This window comes from Talpa occidentalis, unplaced genomic scaffold (assembly GCF_014898055.3).
Source record: "Talpa occidentalis isolate TD23 unplaced genomic scaffold, MPIMG_talOcc4v2.1 talOcc4.12, whole genome shotgun sequence".
Taxonomy (NCBI): Eukaryota; Metazoa; Chordata; class Mammalia; order Eulipotyphla; family Talpidae; genus Talpa; species Talpa occidentalis.
In genome coordinates this window covers 51,874,551-51,895,261 of record NW_023601212.1, presented here as the reverse complement: position 1 = coordinate 51,895,261, position 20,711 = coordinate 51,874,551, and the positions used below count along the sequence as shown (strand labels likewise).

The following is a 20,711-nucleotide window of genomic DNA, read 5'->3' as shown; positions in this document are numbered from 1 at the left end:
TTTGTTTTTTCAGCTTATTCTGGAATTTTGTCTGGAAAGCAATAAATAACATAAAGCAAAGTTTAGAGTACCATAGTATACTGAGTTTTCCTTTTAATAAACAATTGTCTAAATAGAATTTAAAATTGGAAATGGTAATAATGTGTTTGCTCATGAAATTGCTTGCATATAATATAAATGACATTTAGTGGAGAAAGTTTCAAAATGTATATTCATCCTAATTATTTGCGTATAATTGGAAGAGAAACTGTAGAATGGAAGACAGTCCATTAAGAAAGGATATTGTGGGGCTGATAATTGAATATCAAGTTTAACTTTTTTTTCTTAAAGCTCTCTCTTTCAGAGTGGTAAATGAACTGAATTAACATTTATCCATTATTTTGTTGTACTCATTTTATGTACTGTTATTATCTCTTGGTCTTTTCTTACTCAGTGTTCTTATTTTTAAATATAATTCATTTTTTCATGACTAATTTATTAAAGCTTTAATATTAAGAAAGTTGCTAGCTGCATATGGGCCTTCCTGTAAATGTTTGGCTATACGAATCACAAATGGGATTTTCAAGATAGGATATCATTTTTAGATTTAGTCAAGAAATACAATAAATTTAAGATGTATTTGCGACTATGAGAGTAGACTATTGTACAACTGTCTTTGAGCCTTGGTGTTTTAATTTTGAAATATATAACAGTTGGATAAAAGCTGTCAATGCAAGTTTGAAGCTAATATGTGTATATAAAATTCTTCTATCTAGACAGTCAACTGAAGGCACTGAGTGAAAAAAATAAAGAACTTGAAGTTGCTCAGGATCGCAATAGTTCCATTCAGGTCAGTTATTCCTATGCAGAAAATTGGTTGTAAACATGATACTTAAGGAGGTTTTCTATTCTGATTATACTTAATAGCTTTTTGAAAAAAGATTTATTTTATTTATTTATTTATTTAGTGCTGGGGTATAGGCCAGAGGTGCAGGGGGTACGAGGTTTCACCAGAGACAGAGTGGGGAACAGAACAGGTGGATTGACTGAAATATACTGCTGAGGGGAGCAGTGGGCAAGACAGGAGAGGTCTGCTGCGCCTATTACTCAATGGGAAGATAAAACATGTTCTCTTAATGAGAAGCTACTAACAAAAATAAAAGTATCCTTAATTGGGGCCTCCCCTGGTGGCGCAGCGGTTGAGCGCTGGGCTGTGAAGCTGCTCGCAGCCTCTGCAGTGCCAGTTCGATCCCCGGCCGCCGGCGAGGGTCCCAGATGGCGCAGCATACCTCTCCGGCCACGTCAGCCGCTCCCCTCAGCATTGTATTTCGTCAGTCTGCCTGTTCTGTTCCCACCTTGGCTCTGATGAATCCTCTCACCCTCCCGCGCTTCTGACTGTACCCAGTGCTAGTATAAATAAATAAATAAATCTTTTAAAGAAAAATCCTTAATTGGTTCCTTGTTTTATTGATTGGGCATTTCTTTTACTCATTAGAATATATTTGTGGTACATATTTTTAAAAAACACTTAACTATAGAGTTCTTATGCTGTGATTTATTTTTCATATTTGGAGCAAGGTGATATAGAAATAAAAGTAGGGTACACGTTCGGTGATCCACCTACCTACCCAGCCACTCACCCACTTATCTGTCTACCTTCCCTTCATGTAGAAATTACCAACTGAATGCTTAACTATGGTCTAAGCATGATTCCAAGTATTGTCAAATAATTGGGAATATGGATCAATTCACATGAGAAATCATTTCCTTGAGCAATGATAAATGATAGATTATGATCATAAGGACTGCTAAGCAACTTATTTAATAAAATGGTCATACCCAGTCATTCTTTAACCAGGTAGAAATCAATACTGTAAAAGAGAATGTTTTATCCCTAGAATCTAAATTGGAGCACAAATACTCACTCTTTAGTGTATCTAGGCATAACTTTACAGGAAATGTGAGATACCCGTATAAACTCCATTGATGTTATAAAGCTGTACCTTAAGTATAGGTATAGCAAGTTTTTGAATGGAAAGGTTTTCCATATTAATATTTATTGGGTTAACACATTTTGACTCTTAAATCCAAATGAGTTCAATTAAAAACTAGATAATATAGTTATAAATGTTTTAATAGCTATAATGTTTTAATAGTTTTAATAGGCTAATTCTGAAAAAGAAGTACCAATTTAAGAGTATTTGCTTAGCTACATAATAGCTTTATAAACCTGTGGCAATTAAAACATAATGCTGATATAAGATTCGACATAGAAACCACTGGAACCAGACAGCCCAGAAGTAAAACCCAGTACAAAGGATCGTTACCTTTTGGGTGAGAAGGGTGACTGGAATTCTTTGTAAATCTGGTAGAAGTTGTGTGGCTCTGTAGCCTAGTAAACAGCGTGCACATACCCATATAAAATTTTGCAAAGTTGATTCTTAGCCCTGGATTCACAAACCCCAGAACTCTATGCTTTAAAGTAAAGTAAAAGTAAGCTCTCACAAAAAATTTTAAGTGTTTGGGCTTTTTTAACAAATAGTATTTCAGAAATTGGTCAATGGGGGAATCAAATGGGACTATCAAGGTAGAGCCTGATCTCTTTCTATACTTTGAGTAATTTTCAATTGGATTAAAATATTAAAAATGAAACATAAAACTGAAACAGTAAAGTTTAAATTATTTACTGCCTTCTGGCTGAAAAAGATTTCTAATCATGTAAAGTGCAAGAACTTATAATGGGAAAAAGTGGTAGACTTTATCCAGTAGAAATTTAAAATTCTTCACTTAATACCTGAAATAAAAATAAACCACTTAAAAGTACTTTTTCAATAAAAATATGACTGTTTATATCCTTAATTCATAACTACTGTCAAATGGAAAGAATAAGGGGGCAAAGTGGACAAAGGAATTTATGAAATGTTGATGTACTTGTAATAACATGTAGTAACGCAATGTTCCCATGTTTGCATTAGTTGACTTTCCTTTTTTTAAAACATAATCTTCAATTCTGGCATAGTTACTTTGAGATTGGCATTTATAACAAAGAAAAAAATATACATTATTGCAAAGCAAACTGACTAGTTTTCAGAAATTCTATTTCTAGAAAACTTTCTTGAGAAATAATTTGAACCAAGATGTAAATACAGTGATGTTCATTGGAATTTTATTTATGGCAGTTAAAAACTTAAAAAATAAATGCTACTATATATGACATGTTTAAGTAATAGGATACTTCCATGTGATAAAAAGTGACCTGAGAAAATTTTTCATGTGCCTAGGAAAACTCACTTATAAAAATCCAAAATAGGAAAAGAAGTGTTGATTTTATGGGTAATTTTTAAACTTTCTGATGTATAAGTTGTAAGAAAAAGAAAAGTGCCATTTTTAAACTATAGCTAGTGTTAAAGTGATAATTCTATATTAAAGTTCCTATATTGATTGATCAACTTTGTATTTAAACATTTTACTCTGAACTCCTTTAAATGACAGAGCCAATTTACAAGAACGAAGGAAGAATTAGAAGCTGAGAAAAGAGACTTGGTTAGAACCAATGAGAGACTATCTCAAGAACTTGAGTATTTAACAGGTATGAAGTCCTTTAACCTCTGACTCTTCTCTTTTGTCTTCTAACAGTGCTAGAAATTAAGCCCTAGTCAGTTTCTGTTACTGATTTTTTTTTTTTTTTTTTTTTTTGGTCATAGCAGCAGAATGGAGATAGGGTAGCATCCTATTGTTACTCCCATTCACTTACCTTTCTTTCACTCATCTAGACAAGAATACAAATGAAAAACCTCTCATAGAAATAGGAATTTGAATCATGATTTGCTACATTGTTATTTATAATGATAACTTATAAACAGTTTAAATGTTAAGTTGTCAAGGTCATACTTAATCATGTTCTATAGACAACTATGCTGGCATGAGCTGTCCAGAAGCGTTCAATATAAAAATCTAAAAGAAGCGGGCCTCCCCTTGGTGGCACAGCGGTTGAGCGCTGGGCTGCGAGGCTGACCCCAGCCTCTGCAGCGCCGGTTCTTCCCCCGGCTGCTGGCAAGGGTCCCACCAAAAAAAAAAAAAATCTAAAAGAAGAAACCGATATTTAAAAATATAGGCTAGAGGAGTTAGGAGGCAGGAATATAAGATATTAACAATATGAAATGTAATGCATTTGATGGAATATTTGGGTGAACATGACTCTTAAATTTAACATCAGGTTTTCTTTGGTTTTTATAAGATTTTTGAAATTTTTCTATGAAAGGAATTTTAAGATAGTTGTGTTGCTATATAATAAATTCATTTAGGTAATTATACTTTTCTAGTCTCAAGAAGTAACTTCAGGGTATTCACGCATGCTGTTGATTTGATAAATCAGATTAAAATTAAAGGAATTTTTTTTAATAAAATCCTTTATGGTTATTATAAAGAAAAGTAAGCATGTATATTCTGGCTTTTTTGTGTAGGAGGTTTGTATTAATATATATATGTATCTTTGTCTTTAGCTTAACATACTATTTTGAAATTTAAATAGATCTTTGGATATATATGAGAAAAATCAGTGTTAATTTTGAATATTTAGCTTAAGATACCAAAATTAAGGAAAATTACCATTATAACCCGTGTTTGGATATATGAATTTGACTTCTCTGTAATTTATTTGTTGAAATGATGTTTGTTTTTAAGTTGACAACTACTTTGTATTAAATGTTCGTATTTCTGTTGATGTACTTTTTAATATTCAGTTCTTCTGAGCATTCGTTAAATTAATCATTCTTCAAATTCTCTTTTGTCCTTTCTAGAGGATGTTAAACGTCTAAGTGAAAAACTTAAAGAAAGCAATACAACAAAGGGTGAACTTCAGTTAAAATTGGACGAACTTCAAGCTTCTGATGTTTCTGTTAAAGCAAGTAACAATTCCTAATGCACAAAATAAAACTTTTCCTTAAAGCTTATGTAAATTAAATTTTATAAAGTAATAAAATTTTTTAATGTTTGAAAATTTAAACAGGATAATTTTAATTGAACTGTATGTGATAGTTTTCTGTTAAGAACCTGAGGTAACACTTATTTCTGTTTTACAGTAAAATTCTGCTTGTGTGTCTAAGCATATACAAAATGTTGAATAGCCATGTATTATCTTTAACTACAGATGAGCTTTTTTTAATTTTAGTATCGAGAGAAACGCTTAGAGCAAGAAAAGGAATTATTACATAGTCAGAATACTTGGCTGAATACAGAGTTGAAAACGAAAACTGATGAACTTCTGGCTCATGGGAGAGAAAAAGGCAATGAGATTCTTGAGTTGAAATGCAATCTTGAAAATAAAAAAGAGGAGGTGAGTTAGTAAAATTTTTTCTTCACGTGGGTTAGAGTTTATATTTGTGTGCCACTTAATTCATTCAGCAGTGTACCAATTTAAATGTATCGTAAGAATAGTAGTCAAACCTGGAGGAGGTAATAAAAGGCATAAAAATGTAGCCTAGGGTATTTACCAATTGCATTTAAATAAAAAATTAAGATATTCATGTATGGACTTTGCTACTACCTGCTTTTATGGTGTATGTTTAAGAAGTGGTAAGTTTTTGTGAGCTAAGTGCAAACACATTCCCTAAGCTGCTATTTTTCATTTTAGTAAATAAACATTTTATGTAAAAATTCTTGGGGGGTCGGTGGGGTTGTTTTGCTTTAACTTAGCAGCTTAAATTCTGTTTCAAATTATTTAATATGACATTCTTCCCCTGCCCTTCCAGATTTCTAGAATGGAAGAACAGATGAATGGCTTGAAAACATCAAATGAGAATCTTCAAAAGCATGTAGAGGACCTGTTGACCAAATTGAAAGAGGTAAATGCCATCATTTTTAAATGACTTTTTTACAAGAATATTAAAGCACCTGTAAACTTGTTATTTTATAAAAGGACTTCATGTCCTTAACTGTTCCTATCACCATAAAATCTCCAGGAGACATTCAGATGTTGCAGCTAGGATTGGAAGTGGCAATTACATGCTATATCCAAAATACTGCCTAAAAATGAGTATGGGTTAATTTTAATGTCATTTGACTGTTCCACTTAAAGATAAACATGTTAATATTTTGTCCTCAATACAGTTCACTTTTATCATGAAAATGGATTATAATTTTAGACTTTAATTTTCATCTTGTTACAAAAATGGAGTTATTTTGCTGTGGCATTTGTTAAGCATTCTGGATTCAGTTCAAATTAGACTGCTCTAATTTTTTTTTTCCAGGCCAAGGAGCAGCAGGCCAGTATGGAAGAAAAATTCCACAATGAGTTAAATGCTCACATAAAACTTTCTAACCTATACAAGGTAAATACCCTACCACATGTTTCAGTATCCCACTGTTGCATTATTGATATTTGGTAACTTTTTTGAGATTAACTTTCAGAGTGCTGCTGATGACTCAGAGGCAAAGAGCAGTGAACTAACCAGAGCAGTAGATGAACTACACAAACTTCTAAAAGAAGCTGGAGAAGGTAAAAGTTTTCATTTAATGGGAAGCATATTTTGTTTTTAGGTATTTTTTTCTTTACCTTTGCTGGGGGTAGAAGCCAATTTGAGGTAATATTAGGATTAATTAGGGGTAAAGTTTGAAGTAGAGGAAAGATCCTTGGATTAAAAAAATTTAGAATTAGTTAGCAAATAGTATATTTGAAAGTATGGCAGCTATTATTTTTTCTTTTTCTTTCATCTAATACCCTTACATATATTTTGATTTCTTAAGAAAACATTTTTCTTTAACTTCTGAAACAATAAGTACTTAAGGATTTATGGTTTGGTACTGTCAGTTCATAAATAAGTATCAAAGTCCTTCACTTTCTTACTTTTTTAAAAAATACTGTAAGGTATGTATTTATGATCTTTCCCAGTAATTTTAATGTTCTAGACTAAATATCACAATTAAAATCAAGGAAATACCTTTAGCCACTTCGTTGCTATTTGAGTTCCCTCATTTCCTCTCTGGATAATCACCAGGTCAGGACACACCAGGAATGATGAATACAGCAAGAGCTTTCACTGGGCAATGACTGCCAACCACAATCCCTCTAGAATTTAATGTCTGCTAAAGGGAAAAATGATCACTAGCCTAGTATATTTTATAAATTCGAAGATTTTAATTATGTGTTTGGATATTCTGTTTTTTAGCTAATAAGGCAGTACAACATAATCTTTTAGAGGTGGAAGAATCTAAGGAACAGATGGAAAAAGAAATGCTTGAGAAAATAGGGAAGTTGGAGAAGGAATTAGAGAATGCAAATGATCTGCTTTCTGCCACAAAGCGTAAAGGTATGAACTAATAGGTGCTTATTAATGACTTGAAGTATGAGATTTCCCTACATTATTTTCATTGACACTAATAGTATTTCTGTTGTGTTTTTAAAAGCTATCAAATTATGCCATTAGAATTTATTTTAGCTGAAAATTATCTGTATGTTTATTGTATTGACAGATATAAGTACCATTTCGTAATTGTATGTAAGTTTCCAGAATAGTTTTAATTATGGTTTTTATATGATTCTTAGTATTTATGTTACTATTTTGATATCATATTTTTAAAACTTAAACGACATACTAATTAAGAATTAGTATGTAGTATATAAGGATATCACTTTTTATTTGTCTCAAAAAGAAGATTCATGGCTTTAGTTTGAAATTTCACAATAATATATTAGATTGCTGTGTATTGACACAGGTGCCATATTATCTGAAGAAGAGCTTGCAGCTATGTCTCCTACTGCAGCAGCTGTAGCAAAGATAGTGAAGCCTGGCATGAAATTGACTGAGGTGAGAATAATAGTAAATCTGGCTTGTTATTTTCCTTCAACAGAAATGTTAGACTCTCTCTGAAACTTAATCCCTAGAAGAAATATTCTTTTTTTTAAATTTTATATAATTCTTATATCATTTTCATCTTTGCACAATGTATGCATTTTCATTATGGTTATATTCCCCATACAATTGCACCCCCCCTTGTTTTGACTCTTGTCCTTCCTCTCCCAGGCCCACCCCCCAATCCCTGTAGTGTGTCTCTGGTTTATAGTTGCTTGTTAATTTTGATTTTTACTTTGTATTGATTAGTCTTTTTCCTGGTCTCTTATTTAAGTTTTCTGAATTCCCGCAATGAGTGAGACCATCCAGTATTTTTCTTTTTCTTTCTGACTTACTTCGCTGAGCATGATCCCTTCTAGCTCCATCCATGTTGCTGCAAACTGCATGTGTTTATCTTTTTTGATTGCTGAGTAATATTCCATTGTATATACATACCACACCTTCTTGATCCAGTCATCTATTTTTGGGCATTTGGGTTGTTTCCATAGCTTAGCTATTGTAAGTAATGCTGCTATAAACATAGGCTTGCAGGTGCCCTTTGGAATTGATGTTTCTGTGTCCTTTGGGTAAATACCTAGGAGTGGAATTGCTGGATCATATGGAAGCTCTATGTTTAGTAGGTCCAGAAATCTCCACACAGCTCTCCATAGTGGTTGGACCAGTTTGCACTCCCACCAGCAGTGCAGGAGAGTTCCTTTTTCTCCACAACCTTGTCAACATTTGTTGTTGCTAGTTTTTTTAATATGTGCCATTCTCATTGGTGTAAGATGGTATCTCATTGTAGTTTTGATTTGCATCTCCCTGATTACAAGTGATGTTGAACATTTTTTCATATGCCTCTTGGCCATTTGCATTTCCCTTCGGTTAGAAGAAATATTCTTAAAGTTATCTGATGTTTAATGGAACGTTCTAGGAAAGCCTTTCTTAATTCTGTGTTAACATATAGCAGACATTTCCTACTTATGTGCTAATGAGTGTTCATTATGAAGTTGAGTAGATTGTAAGCATCTGTTATGATTAGATTTGAATGACCTTCTTTCTGCTTTCAGCTATATAATGCTTATGTGGAAACTCAGGATCAGTTGCTTTTGGAGAAACTTGAGAACAAACGAATTAATAAGTACCTAGATGAAATAGTGAAAGAAGTTGAAGCCAAAGCACCAATTTTGAAACGGCAGCGTGAAGAATATGAACGTGCCCAGAAAGCTGTGGCAAGTTTATCTGTTAAGCTTGAACAAGCTATGAAGGTTTGTTTGATTTCTGAATTTTAGCTGTGGGCAAATACAAATGAGAAATTACTGGGTTTGATTTAGTAGGTAGTTTTTTCTTAAAAGTATTCGAGCTAGAAAAAGATGTCCTTCAGTAATATAGTAATTATATATCTAAAAAATTATCATTATGTTTTAAATAATGGTAATGACAAAGTGTTCTACCTTTACCTAAATTATGAGAAACTGTGATATTTGTAATGTAGAGGAAGTTTTCTGTAGTGGTCTCTATTGGTGGATAAATAATGACTTTATCTGAGATTTTGCCACTTTTCTAATTCAAATAACAATCTTCACAATTTGGCAAGTCTTTGTATTATTTATGTATATACATACATATGTATAGTTACTATTGCTTTGCTTATTAGAAGTACAAAGAAAATTTCATGATATCTTTTGCCTCTTTAAAATTTCCTTTTTAAAAAGTAATGATTAGGAAAAAGCATAATGCTGATAATTTTGTAAAAATTAATATTACTGAGATTCTTCAAGATTAGTATTAAACATTTTATTGGGGAAATTCACCTAAATCCATTTGTATATACTATTCTAAGTTTAGAACAGTAGTTCTAAACAGTTTTTTTTTTAATCTTTCTATTTAGCTTTCTTTGTAAGTTAAGTGCATCTTAATGTTCTTGCCTTACCAGAATATTGGCTTTTTGACATACTCCCCCACTCCATGCGCCTTGAAAAGAGGTCCCTTTGATCTCATTACATGATCAACAGTTTCCCACTGTTAAGAGCGAATGTTTTGCCTACAAGATAATGTCTAAGGAGGATAGTAAGGATATGAATCAAGGGACTTAGTCAGATAATGGCAGCTATTCATTTGTGGGGAAAAAAAGTGTTACTACTTATTATAGTTCCAATAATAAAAATCCCTTATACTCTTCATAATTATCAAAGAATTTAAAGATTTTAACAGATAAATCTTCTGTACATTGTGTGCTCCCCCAGTCTCAGTTCTGTGATGCTGACTTGTTAGATTCTCAAGATTTTATGACCAAAATTATTTCCTTACATATCTTTATGAATCCCATTTTGAACTCAGTAACTTTCTGTCCTATAATTTTTCCATGAATATTTGCCTGTTTCATTTTATCACATATTGCTACTGAAATTGACTTATGCATACCTTTAGGGCGTTGTGCCCAGAATAAATATGAATCATTTTTCACTTGAATGATTTTAAAAACTATGTGAAAACAACACATTTAACAAGCATAGTTTATATAAATGTAAGGTAAAGCATAAGATTTCAATGACATTTTTTACTTATATCACATTCTTGTGCCCCTAAATCATTAATGATATTGGGATGTGAAACTTCACAAGGCATTCCATTATGCTTTAATTTCTTTTTTTTTTTTTTAAGATTGATTTATTTATGCAAGTACCGGGGTACAGGCCAAATGTGCAGGAGGGTGAGAAGATCCACCAAAGACAGAGTGGGGAACAAAACAGGCAGGGGGACTGATACACTGCTGAGGGGAGCAGCGGGCAAGACAGGAGAGGTCTGCTCTCCATGTGGGTGATCTCCACAGCCTGCAGGGATCGAACCGGCACTTCAGAGGCTGTGGACAGCTTCAAAGCGCTGTGCTCAACTGCCTGCACTACCAGGGAGGCTCTATGCTTTAATTTCTTAATAGCCTAGTGACAGTGACTGCTATTTGTTTGCAATTAATTCCTAATGTGATTTTTACAAAATCAAATCTTACATTTTACCCAGTGTTTTTTTATTTTGATGTTTATTTTTAGATAACCAGTGTAGTAATGATTATCTTTTTTGTCTTATTTTTGTATTTTGTCTGCTTTTGTGTTGGTGTAATGCTTTTAAGAGTACTATGAGGTCGTTTCATAATTCACTATAAATTTGGCACGACTGCGAGACTGATATTAACGTTAGGGGAGTGGCAAATTCCCCTTTATTTTTGTACAGTGATGAGTATTTGTGTGTTTAAAAAAATTCTCTTTAGAGGGTACTGCATTATATAAAACATTTTGTTTATATATTGACTTGTTATTTGAGCACTGTATAGCTTTGTTATTCCTATAACTGCTTCATTTGTAAAGTTCTTTGATTTTCGAGCGCAGCAGGTTGAGCACAGCACTGTGAAGCTGTCCACAGCCTCTGCAGCGTGGGTTCCATTCTTGGCTGGCCAGGGAGATTCCCACATGGCGCGGCAGACCTTTCCTGTCTCGCCCACTGCTCCCCTCAGCAGTGTATTTTGGTCCGTCTGCCTGTTCTGCTCCCCACTCTGTCTCTGGTGAATCCTCTCACCCTCCCATTCCTCTGGCCTATACACCAGCTATTGTATAAATAAAAAATAAATCTTAAAAATAAAAAAAAAGCTCTCTGATTTTCACTTGAATTTACATTTTAAAGGAGATTCAACGGCTGCAGGAGGACACTGATAAGGCCAACAAACATTCATCTGTGCTCGAAAGGGACAATCAGAGGATGGAAATACAAATAAAAGATCTTTCACAGCAGGTTAGAATTTTCCTTTTTTTCCTAAAAAAATGCCCAATGATTGAATCTGTTTGCAGCTATATAAGATGCTACCACACATTAAATTCTCATTAGTAATAAATCCAGCAGAATTGCAGTGTATCATCACTGTTTTTTCATGCCTCCTGCATCTTCTTTTTTTTCCTTTTAATTTTTCAAGTTAAAGGTAATGGTTCTAATAAGTGAAATAAATATTTAAAGATACATAGACATTTTCTATCTTTGCTTCTTCTCAAATATCAGAATGTAACCAATGTTAATAGATTTGTTTCTACTCTTTCATGTCTTATTGTATGAGCATATATAAACACATGTAGCATTCTTTGTTTTTACTAAATTCATACTGTGTGCATTACTCTGCTACTTTCTTTAGCCAAATAAGTCAGAAAATGTAGATGTATTTCTTTATATATTTTCCCCTAATTTTTATTTTTATGCGTACATAAACACACAAGAAACGTGAATGAGATTAGAATCTATTTTCCATGCTGTCTGTTCCAACTGTATAATGCATATGTAACCACACAAGAGCAAGCACAGACATACATGAGAGAAAAGTTGAGATACTGCTTTCTCTCTGTTTTATTTGGTCATTATTTTACAAAAATGGAGCCATGCTTCTGTAATTGTAATTTGGCCGCTTTTTAAAAAACAACAAACTTTATAACACTTGTAGAAATTTAAAACAATTTTAATTTCCTTTGATTTTTATGTTCATATCTAAAATAACATCTGGCACTTTGTTCTTTTAATATAAATTGATAAAAAGTGATGGTTTTCATAAAAATAGTATTTTCATTTGAAAATAACCATTTTCTTCTAAATGTTTCCAGACTCAAGTCCAATACTATTTTATAACATTTAAATTTTGTTTTAGATTAGAGTGCTTTTGATGGAACTTGAAGAAGCAAGGGGTAACCATGTAATTCGTGATGAGGAAGTAAGCTCTGCTGATATAAGTAGTTCATCTGAAGTGATATCACAACATCTAGTATCTTACAGAAATATTGAAGAGCTTCAACAGCAAAATCAGCGTCTCTTAGTGGCTCTTAGGGAGCTTGGGGAAACAAGAGAAAGAGAAGAACAAGAAACAACTTCATCCAAGTAAGCAATTGACTACCACAGTTTATTCTGCAAATATTTATTGGGAAAACTTCATATGTACAGCTAGCAGTGCTGGGTAGTGGGATATAGGGAAAGAGTAATACCCCCCCCCAAAAAAAATTCTACTCTCAAGGAACATTAGTTTGTAAGTGAGATCGATAAATAAATCAGAACCTCCCTGGTGTCCTAGGGGTTAAGTCTCAACACTATACTGCTATGGCCTGATTTCCATCCCGGGACTGGGTGCTAACCCACAGCAAACCTCTCCTGTCTCACCAGCTGCTTCCCTTATATTTACTAAAATGTAAGTCTACCTCTCCATCCCACTCTGCTCCTCTCACCCCCTGAACCTCTGGCCTACACCCCAGTGCTTCTACACAATAAATATTAAATAAGAAAAGGTAGATAAATCAGGTAATTTTAGTTCAACGTGATTGTGCTATAATAGATAGGCGCATACAAGATCAAGGACATAGCTTCCATTTCAGACCAGAGAACCAGACCAGTATTCATGGAGAAGATATTTAGGAATGATTTAAGCAGAGTAAAGAAATTTTTCTAAAAATGTATTTGGTGCATTAAGACTAATGAAAGCCAAAGACTAGTTGGTACTGCGTGGGACTGGTTTAACTCTTGCAAAAAAAATTTACAGTTGGCGTTGGTGAGCACTTGAGTCCTGTATGGTAAGGGTGTTAAGGGTGGTTCTTAAAATAGCAACAGAAGAAAGGAAAAGAGGTACAAAAATCTTACATCTAATGATAGACAATGAAATGCTTCAGTTTACGGTAGAAATTATAACTGCTTTTCAAATCAGTCTTGTGAAATAAAGTATTTTTTTTTCCTACAGAATCACTGAGCTTCAACTTAAACTTGAGAGTGCCCTCACTGAGTTGGAGCAACTTCGTGAGTCTCGACAACATCAGATGCAGCTTGTTGATTCCATAGTACGTCAGCGTGACATGTACCGTATTTTGTTGTCACAAACAACAGGAGTTGTTATTCCATTACAAGGTAGACTTTTCTATATTTAGAGTTTGCAAGATTTTGGGAAAATATTTCTGAGATAATGTTAGGGAATGGATTTGGCAAGCATAAGCAGTATCCACTCTAATGATGGCAGCTTTGAATTTGGCTACCCTGTGTGGTTGATCATAATGTCATGAATTCTATAACCCACCTATATTTTAGGTACAAATAAGAATGAAGAAAGGCTGATCATTGTTAAAAAGTATGCATCTTGGATCAATTAAGATACTTATTTTGCTTATGTGTTAACATTTAATCTGCCAGGATTATCTCTGCTAATCAGAAACCTAAAGTAATTTTAAAAGGTAGATTCTTTGCACTCCCACCAACAGTGCAGAAGAGTTCCTTTTTCTCCACACCCTCGCCAACATTTGTTGTTGCTAGTTTTTTTAATATGTGCCATTCTCACTGGTGTGAGATGGTATCTCATGGTAGTTTTGATTTGCATTTCCCTGATTACAAGTGATGTTGAACATTTTTTCATATGCCTGTTGGCCATTGGCATTTCCTCTTCAGAGAAGTTTCTTTTTAGCTCTTCTGCCCATTTTTTGACTAGATTATTTTCTTTGTTGTTGCTGAGTCTCATCAGCTCTTTGCAGATTTTTGTGATCAGTCCTTTATCATTAGTGTTGGGTGCAAAAATGGGAGTGCAAACTGGTCCAACCACTATGGAGAGCTGTGTGGAGATTTCTGGACCTACTAAACATAGAGCTTCCATATGATCCAGCAATTCCACTCCTAGGTATTTACCCAAAGGACACAGAAACATCAATTCCAAAGAGCACCTGCACCCCTATGTTTATAGCAGCACTGTTTACAATAGCTAAGCTTTGGAAACAACCCAAATGCCCAAAAATAGATGACTGGATCAAGAAGATGTGGTACATATATACCATGGAATATTACTCAGCATTCAAAAAAGATAAACACATGCAATTTGCAGCAACATGGATGGCGCTGGAAGGGATCATGCTCAGCGAAATAAGCCAAAAAGAAAAAGAAAAATACCGGATGGTCTCACTCATAGCAGGAATCTAGAAAACTTAAACAAGGGACCAGGAAAATGAATATAAGAAAGTGAAAATCAAAATCAACAAAAAACTATGAACCAGAGACACTTTTTGGGGGGTGGGGGGCGGGAGGGGAAGGATTGGGGTCAGAATGGGGCGTTTGCAATTGTATGGGGGAATATAAAAATAAAATTTAATATTAAAAAAAATAAAAAAAAAAAGGTAGATTCTTTGTTTATAGTTTTTTTTTTTTTTTTCCAAATTTTTTTCAAAGGTTTATTTATTTATTTATTTGTACAAGCACTGGGTACAGTCAGAAGCGTGGGAGGGTGAGAGAATTCACCAGAGCCAGAGCGGGGAGCAGAGCAGGCAGAAGGACCGAAGTACACTGCTGAGGGGAGCAGCGGGAGGCAGGAGAGGTCTGCGCGCCATGTGGGACCCTCCTCCGGTGGCCGGGGAGCAGCCGGGGATCGAACCTGCGCTGCAGAGGCTGCGGGCAGCTTTGCAACCCAGCGCTCAACCGCTGCGCCATTGGGGAGGCCCTATAGTTTTTTTTTTTTTTTTTTTAAGATTTATTTATGTAAGAACCGGGGTACAGGCCAGATGTGTGGGAGGGTGAGAGGATTCACCAGAGATAGAGCAGGGAACAGAACAGGCAGACTGACTGAAATACACTGCTGAGGGGAGCAGCAGGCGAGACAGGAGAGGTCTGCCATGCCATGTGGGTATCTCCGCGAACCGGCACTGCAGAGGCTGGACAGCTTCACTGCGCTGTGCTCAACCGCCTGCGCCACCAGGGAGGCCCCTGTTTATAGTTTCTATAATGATGATCCTAAGGCTGCTTTGTTGATTTGGTAATGGTATATTTGCAAAAATTACATCAGTCATTTTATTTTTCGGCAGCTTCGAGTTTAGATGATATTTCTCTTGTGTCAACTCCCAAACGTTCAAGTACATCACAGACTGTTTCCACTCCTGCTCCAGTACCTGTTCTTGAGTCAGCAGAAGCTATAGAAGCCAAGGCTGCTCTTAAACAGGTAAATATAAGTTCCTTTACACCTTTATCTTGGGTTAGGTTTTTAGCAAACACAAAGTGTTATCTTCTGATAATTTTTCCAATACTTAGTTGCAGGAAATTTTTGAGAACTACAAAAAAGAAAAGGCAGATAATGAAAAAATGCAAAATGAACAGCTTGAGAAACTTCAGGAACAAGTTACAGATTTGCGATCACAAAACACCAAAATTTCTACCCAGCTAGATTTTGCTTCTAAACGGTAAGGTTTCTTTTGTTCAAAAATTAAGAAAGTCTAAACATTACATTTTCTTATTCAAATGAAGCAGATTAAAGTGTTACTTTGCAGTAGTGTTACTTTTTTTTAGTCCATAATGCAGGATAAGATGCTATGGGGGGGGTTCATTTTTTTAATATTGGTTAATGATTCTCTTGGGCATTCCTAAGGAAAATAAGTTAAAATTCATGTGAAAAATTTTACTAGTTTTTCTTCCTGAGATTAAAGGACCTGCTTATTCTGTAGGACTGAATGCACAAGATGAGAGCAGTATGAAAAAAATTCAGTTTTTTCTGCTCAAGATGCTGGATGTTTTCTTAGAGGGAAAATTAACTGTCTTGGTCATTTACAAATACATAATAGTAAATTTCATTCCATTGTAATTTGTTATCAGATCCTTTGAATACTGACTGGTTTAGCACGTTTGGATATTTTTTTTTATATATGCTACATAGTAAAACTATGTTTTTGTAAGGATTAGAACAAGCAGTTGCCTATACCTGTAATTTGATATTCCCCCTCACCCCAGTAAAAGTGGGATTGTTAGCTCTAGGCAACCATTTTCTAAGCTTTCAAGCACACAAGAAAATAAGATTAAGGGGACTCGCCTGGTGGGCGCAGCGGTTGAGCGCTGGACTGCGAAGCTGCCTGCAGCCTCTGCAGTGCTGTTTTGCCCCCTGGCCGCCGGCGAGGGTCCCACAGGGTGTGACAGACCTCTTCTGCCACGGCCTCTGCTCCCCTCAGCAGTGTATTTCGTCAGTCTGCCTGTTCTGTTCCCTGCTCTGGCTCTGGTGAATTCTCTCACCCTTCCATGCTTCTGGCTGTACAAATAAATAAAATAAATCTCTAAAAAAAAAAAGAAAGAAAGAAAGAAAGAAGATTAGGAATTATAGACGGAAAAGGACTGGCAAAAGTCCACCACTAAGTATGCATTAGATTCTTAAATTGCTTGTCTTGTGGGTGTCTGGTGTGTAAGCATTGGATTGAGATCATTTTAAGTATGATTAAAATTCTTGTGGATGAATAAGAATAAAAAGTTATATCAGCATAAAATACTGTGCTATTTAGAATTTGAAATTAACAGCTAAATTGAAAGTTTAGGAGAAAGAATGTTTTGCATTATTACTTGGGCACTCTTTCCATTTTTTATCATATAAAACAAAACTGTTGTGAAATTCCTCAAGGAACAAAGCTAGAAAGTTATACTTCAGTCATGTATAGAATTACTTTTCTTTCATGTAAGTTATGAAATGCTGCAAGATAATGTTGAAGGATATCGTCGAGAAATAACATCCCTACATGAGAGAAATCAGAAACTCACAGCAACAACTCAGAAACAGGAACAGATCATCAACACAATGACGCAAGATTTGAGAGGAGCAAATGAAAAGCTTGCTGTTGCAGAAGTGAGTCCAACTTCTCTCATCCGACTTGCATTATAAATTACATATGAATTTTCTTTTCTTGTTATTTGATTTTACTGGTTGGTATGACCTAGATATTTGGAAAGTTTGTGGATTATAAGTCATTATATAGTTTCCAAATATCCAGTGATGTATCAATTGAGTGATTGTTTCTATTTAGATTGAAAAAGAATAGAAGTTTCTTTTTCCAGACTAGGATTTCTTATATGTCTTCCATCTCAAAGTAAATGTGTCAGTGTTTCTTCATTTATAACAATAACAAATGAATATTTTACCCAGTCTTGCTCATTTTTAATGAAGAAATATAAACAAATTATTAGCATTGCGTTGTATTTCTGAATTTGAAAATGAATACAAATGTTCATCAGAATTAACATTACTTCCTAACTTAAAAGCTGAATTTTGTGGTAAATTTTATATAGGTTTTACGTTTTTATAAAGTTCTCTTTTATATCTTTTTGATCACTACTTAGGTCAAGTTTTTTCTCATTTAACCTCTTTAAAAATAGACTCAAAAGATCAGTATTTTCCTTTTTTGGGGCAGTCATGAGGGATAGGTAGGTTGAGACTTAAACTTAGGTTTTCTAATTCTTTGAATTTTAATGTGTTTTTATCTTGCTTACACTCCACTGTGGAGAGTAGACAGATTCTAGCTGGTGTGATAAGTTATATGGTTGACAGTTTGTGACTTGCTGGTTGTAGACCTGAATTCTTTTGAGATTTTAAAGTACCCACCCAGATTTCCTGAGACTCAGTGTACTCACTATGGGGTGGAAAAAAGCTTACCTAGATCAGTGAGCACTCTCAGAATACTTACGGCCGAGCCTGAATTTTAAAACTTAAATAATGTAGTAACAAGCTGATAGGTCTTTAGTTTAATTTGCAGTTTTGTTTCTCTCCTCTCTGACATTTTGGGTTTTATTGTTATTGTTGTTGATTTATTAAAGTCTTATAAGTATTCATGGCATTGAAAAGTTTTTTTCCTTTGCTATATTGGTATTTCCAGTAATTTTTGTTTAGTATTTCAACATGTGAAAACTATTTTAAAAGTTATATTTCCTTTTACGATGAAAAGATAATTTAGTTAGCCCTAAGAAATGTGTAGTAGTGAAGGATCCTTTTAATTTTAAAAAAATGTTGTTACATTTGAAATATTCTTTTCTAACATTTTCTTTTTCATTTGCATTTGCCTCCAGGTAAGAGCAGAAAATTTGAAGAAGGAAAAAGAAATGTTTAAGTTGTCAGAAGTTCGTCTCTCTCAGCAGAGAGAGTCTTTATTAGCTGAACAAAGAGGGCAAAATTTGCTGCTAACTAATCTACAAACAATTCAGGTAACCAAATTAGAAAAAAAAGTTTATATCATTTTAACGTTTCTTCTCATGGTTTTCTTAATTAGAAAATTCATTGTCACCTTTGCCATCAGTTTACTATGACATCAGCATTCTAAATTTAACTTTGAATTCAGAGAATAGATCACAAATATGCTGATGACAGTTGATCCTGACGTTTTTCATATTTGTAGAATCTGCACAGTTGAATCTTTTATAGAATTAAATCTTTGGTTTTTAGTTTTTCCTTTAAACTTTTAGAAAATCTGAATGATCATTATCTCTGCCTTCATTCCCTATTAAGTAGGTGTATTAATATGTCAAAATACGTTCTTGGTAAATGTTCCCAATTCTCTTCTTGTAGGAATTGATTTTAAAGCTATAATTACATACAACCTTTTTTTTTTTTGGTATTGCCTTTTTTTTTTTTAAAGCATAACCATAAATCTTTTCTTTACTTTAGGGAATACTAGAGCGATCTGAAACAGAAACCAGACAAAGGCTTAGTAGCCAGATAGAGAAACTGGAACATGAGATATCTCATCTAAAGAAGAAGTTGGAAAATGAGCTGGAACAAAGGCATATGCTTACTAGAAATCTAGATGTGAGTCTATTATTAGTATGCTCAATGTCGGTAGTTGTATATATGTAAGTTAAAAAATTAAACCAGTGTATGAACATACTGCTTTCTCATGTGGAAGCTTGGTATTGAAGAGACTTTTTACAAATTCTTAAGTTTTCTTACCTCTTTGTATGCCTAGTAATTTTTGATTGGGTCCCATACATTTTAAATTTTATCCTATTGGGTGCTCATAATTTTTGTAACCCCAAAAATCTTGTGTTTTTTTTGAGGGAATATGGTAAAATTAACTGAAGACAGTTTGATTCTCTAAAGTATTGCTTATTAGGGAGGCCCAAAGACTAGACCTAGTTATTTTCCGATTTTGAAGCAAGGTCTCTCTCAGTCCTAGTTCCATCATCTAGTTAACAGTTAGATTTCTTCAGGTTGGCTCCTGGGAATAGGTATTTCTGACTCTGAGTGCCGGATACTCCTTACTCCACTCTCTTTGGATGACTCCTTACTCTGTAAGGGGTACTGCACATTCATGCACTGATCACTGTTTTGCTGCATATTCAAGAGGGATCTGCTGAGATCTCTTTTCTACCTGTGTAGCTCTTTTCTCTCCTGATAATCTTCCATTTTGAGCTAACTTAGTCCTCTTAGTTTTGTGTTCTCATTTCAGGGAGTCTGCTTGCTTATCTTTGCTCATTTCCTCTCTGCCACAACCCAGACACTCTTAAGTCAGTAAGCTAGGGAAATTATAGGTCTTATTTTTCATATTCTAGTTTCATATGTTTTATTGGTTTCAAATGTGAAGGTAAATCTGGTTTCATGTTCTATCTCTTGGCCAATTTTGAATTTCTGTTTAAAAAAAAAACTTAAACCTTCTAGTTACTTAAGAACTTGAAAATAGTGTTTGTGGATTAATGTAATGTTTTCTTATAGGTTCAACTTTTAGATACAAAGAGACAGCTGGATACTGAGATAAATCTTCATCTTAACACAAAAGAATTACTTAAAAATGCTCAGAAGGAAATTGCTACCTTGAAACAGCACCTGAGTAATATGGAAGTCCAACTAGTTTCTCAGTCCTCACAGAGAGCTGGTAAAGGTAAGTAAGTAATGGGTAGTAAAGTACTCCTTTAGGCTTATAACATAGCTTATAAATAGTTGATTCTTGGTGACTACTATCAAAAGAAAAAAATTACTCTTCCCATAGTAAAGTTTAGTTTTAGGCTTAAATTAATAAATTTGTAGACCTGGTAGATTCAAAGTAGTAATGCCTGGCACCTGACCAAGGTACACTCTTAGTGTCCCTATTGCTGAAACCATGTATTGATAGCTTGCAAGTGTTTCTT

General features: G+C 34.2%; 1 protein-coding gene across 2 annotated transcripts in view; it reads left to right on the top strand.

Annotated features, from left to right (window-relative positions):
• Window positions 1-20,711, top strand: part of TPR (translocated promoter region, nuclear basket protein) — a 65,450-nt gene that overhangs the window by 3,380 nt on the left and 41,359 nt on the right. For both annotated transcript variants that reach the window (XM_037506316.1, XM_054693420.1), the window contains 19 exons: window positions 756-829; window positions 3,472-3,568; window positions 4,779-4,882; window positions 5,150-5,314; window positions 5,730-5,822; window positions 6,228-6,308; window positions 6,388-6,475; window positions 7,146-7,286; window positions 7,693-7,784; window positions 8,879-9,076; window positions 11,484-11,591; window positions 12,487-12,713; window positions 13,561-13,724; window positions 15,653-15,786; window positions 15,876-16,024; window positions 17,283-17,445; window positions 18,660-18,794; window positions 19,255-19,395; window positions 20,299-20,464. In XM_037506316.1, the coding sequence (XP_037362213.1) occupies window positions 756-829; window positions 3,472-3,568; window positions 4,779-4,882; window positions 5,150-5,314; window positions 5,730-5,822; window positions 6,228-6,308; window positions 6,388-6,475; window positions 7,146-7,286; window positions 7,693-7,784; window positions 8,879-9,076; window positions 11,484-11,591; window positions 12,487-12,713; window positions 13,561-13,724; window positions 15,653-15,786; window positions 15,876-16,024; window positions 17,283-17,445; window positions 18,660-18,794; window positions 19,255-19,395; window positions 20,299-20,464 (2,520 nt within the window). The remainder of the gene's footprint in view (window positions 1-755; window positions 830-3,471; window positions 3,569-4,778; window positions 4,883-5,149; window positions 5,315-5,729; window positions 5,823-6,227; window positions 6,309-6,387; window positions 6,476-7,145; window positions 7,287-7,692; window positions 7,785-8,878; window positions 9,077-11,483; window positions 11,592-12,486; window positions 12,714-13,560; window positions 13,725-15,652; window positions 15,787-15,875; window positions 16,025-17,282; window positions 17,446-18,659; window positions 18,795-19,254; window positions 19,396-20,298; window positions 20,465-20,711) is intronic.